At 35.3% G+C, this 3,049-nt stretch overlaps 1 protein-coding gene across 1 annotated transcript in view; it reads right to left on the bottom strand.

The window, feature by feature from the left end:
- Window positions 1-2,222: 2,222 nt before the first annotated feature.
- The window catches only part of Cpq (carboxypeptidase Q), a 437,003-nt gene continuing 436,176 nt past the window's right edge, over window positions 2,223-3,049 (bottom strand). The window contains exon 8 of the mRNA XM_028767431.1: window positions 2,223-2,635. Within this exon, the coding sequence (XP_028623264.1) occupies window positions 2,472-2,635 (164 nt within the window). The 3' untranslated portion in view covers window positions 2,223-2,471. The remainder of the gene's footprint in view (window positions 2,636-3,049) is intronic.

Raw genomic sequence — 3,049 nt, 5'->3', positions numbered from 1 at the left:
GTATTATCCACTAAGGCTACCTATTTACAAGGTCTATGACTACTCAGGCTGGTAAGTTTCCACAAAAGCTGCCTGTTTACAATAGCTTATAGCTATCTGTTTCAATGTTTTTTCACAGAGACCTAAGACTTGGTGTTAGTATACATGTATGAGAGGCCTATTGCTGATTTTAGGCTTTTTGATTAATGGCATCCTGCTTTCAGGGTCTCTACAGTTGTCCAGAGATCTGCCTCTGCTCTCTGAAAGGCCCTATGGATTTATAACAAGCTCTTTTCTACACTCAGCATCCCATTGCCCATGATTTGTTTTTGTTTTTGAACTCATAGAAAATGCACTCAGAGGCCACTAACTCCATGGAAATTTAGTATGACTATGAACATACAGCACCCTAATTCTGGATTTGAAGTCCACCTAAGACAAGAGAAAAAGTCTGCTCTGAACTCAAAGACACTGTATTTCTTCCTATTGATTTAAGATCTTCAGGGTCAGTGTAAGGATCTGCCACTTCACCAGCAGAGAAACCTTCTATTCTGCCTTTCAATCCTTTTAATCCTTCATGACCATTAATAAGATGGATGCTCTATTTTCTCCTCACAATTCAATTACATTACAGTCTATTAGACCTTTTGAGATTATGTCATAGCTCTTACATGACCCATTCTGATATTTTGTTTGTCTTTATTATCTTACTATTTCAGTTTAGATAATTTTACTGACCTATGTTCAAATTCATTGATTCTTTCCCTGGTCTTGTTCAGTCTCAGTCTGCTGTTGAGCAATGACCTTAAAAAATAAAATAAAATAAAATAAAATAAAATAAAATAAAATAAAATAAAATAAAATAAGATAAAATAAAATAAAGATCCCTCAATTCTCCTGACATTGTATTTTTAAAATAATTTAATTTTACTATTTTATAATTTTTATTATATCCTCTTGGTGTTGACTTCTGTTCTTGTGTGAACTCCATATTTACATTAAATTCTCAACATATTAACATATCTATGATTTGTATGTTAAACTCTCTTGTTTTAGCTCTTGACAATAAGTTTTTTTGCCCTCTTGTGTTTGATGAGTTTTTGTTGTATTGTTTGTTTTGTTTTACTTTTTACTTTTTTGCTTTTGTGACAAGGTCTTTTGATGAAGTCCAGGCTGGCCTTGAACTCTTGATAATCCTACCTCAGACTCTCATTTGTTGGAATTACAAGTGTGGAACATTATACCCTGCTGTGTTGTGTAATTCTTATCATTATTTGAATATTAGATATTCTATAATGAAGTATTGTATAATGTAGCATTGTCTACAGAGTGGGTAAGAATTTTTTTAATATAATTTATTTATTTTTTTCAAATTGTAATTTATACTCATTCACACAGGGGTTATAAACACAGAAAAACAGGATGTGGGGAAGGGGATGACACTGGAGTATGGGTGTTCAGGGGGAATACAGATATCTTTCAGAACAGGGTATCGTCTAGGTTAGGGTTCAGGGGACAGGTCATTATGGCTCTGCCTATGATTTGCTTGTCCTTATCTAAGTTGGTATTATCTGCCAAGGCTACCTATTTACAAGGTCTATGACTACTCAGGATGGTAAATTGTCACAAAAACTGCCTGTTTACAATAGTTGATAGCCATCTGTTTCAGTGTTTATCCACAGAGACCCAAGACTTGGTGTTAGTATACATATATGACAGGCCTATTGCTGATTTTAGGCCTATGGCAGATTCTAGACCTTCATTGTATAAGCAGGGCTGCCCCTGGCATCTCCTCCCTTCTCTAAGTATATACAGGCTGTGGCAAATCTATGTTGTTGTTGTTTTTTTTTTTAATCTGCGAAATTTTGTGAATATTATTTGGTCTCTCTGGATTTCAACCTCTGAAAAGTAGCTGTAAAACATACCTCTGTGAAACTGAAACATATAAAACATACATGTTAAATAGCAATGTCATTTATCTAGTGATAGCTCTCTACAATCATCTTTAAAAGATTTGAAGTATATATATAGTGTTGACTTTTTATAAATATAAATTTGTTTTTACCAATTTGAAAATTCCATAAAATATATTATATAAAATGCACAAACTAGATGCTCAAATCTCTTCACATATCCACTTAAAATATTAAGGTTATGTAATTTTCTCCTCTTTCCATAATATAAACCACAAAATTGGTCTTATTACATTTAATTTCATGTTTGTAAATGGAAGAGAAAAATCAGAAGCTTTTCAAATATTTATTGTTTATTTTTAAACTGGAAACAATATTTTCAAGCTGGTCCAGTGGGGATAGTTACTTATTCTAGAAACAGGTAAGAAAATATCAAGGAAAGACGTGTAACAGAAGGTATAAAGGAAACTATGCCCTGTGGATTAAGTATTTAACACTGTTTTGTGAAGATGGGTGCTGTGAAGATTTAGAGTGGGGACTCCCAGTTACAGTGAACAAGGTCCTTCCTTCTTGTTCTCCTTAGGACCTGGGCAGCATTTCTTCCATGTCTGCAACAACATAAGCGACAACAGCCCAAACAGCAGCAGCAACATTCATCTGCTTTGGATCCATGGCAGTCATGGTGTCTCCATGGGAATGATGAAAAAAGAAATATTTGTACAAGTCATCACGTAGACTGGCTCCTGTGGAGAAGAGGGAGAATTCTGAATGTGATATTTGACAAGCATGGCTGCATAGCTGTTTAGAAACCACTGGTGCCCTCCCACATCCTTTAACCCACTCTCTCTACTAATTCAAGTGGCAAAGAAGGGAGAAATATCAACACCATATTACCATGACTAGTAAGATTTATGTGTCAGGCTGTGGGATAGTTTTAGGAATGCCTTAACCTTGATGACAAAACTTTGGAAAGGGTGGCTAACACTAGGTTAAGAGTAGAATAGGAATTAGAGCTTCAAGGGACAAAAAGTCCAAGTTTCAGCCTCAAATCAGAGCCTGGGGAAATGTCCTCTCTAATTCATCCTTTGACACCTGCTTGACCTATTTTATGGAGGAGTAGCTGCAGCTCAGGAGCATCTGGCAGTCCAGTGGATTGT

This window comes from Grammomys surdaster, unplaced genomic scaffold (assembly GCF_004785775.1).
Source record: "Grammomys surdaster isolate TR1022 unplaced genomic scaffold, NIH_TR_1.0 63, whole genome shotgun sequence".
Taxonomy (NCBI): Eukaryota; Metazoa; Chordata; class Mammalia; order Rodentia; family Muridae; genus Grammomys; species Grammomys surdaster.
This window is presented reverse-complemented; position numbering and strand designations above follow the sequence as displayed.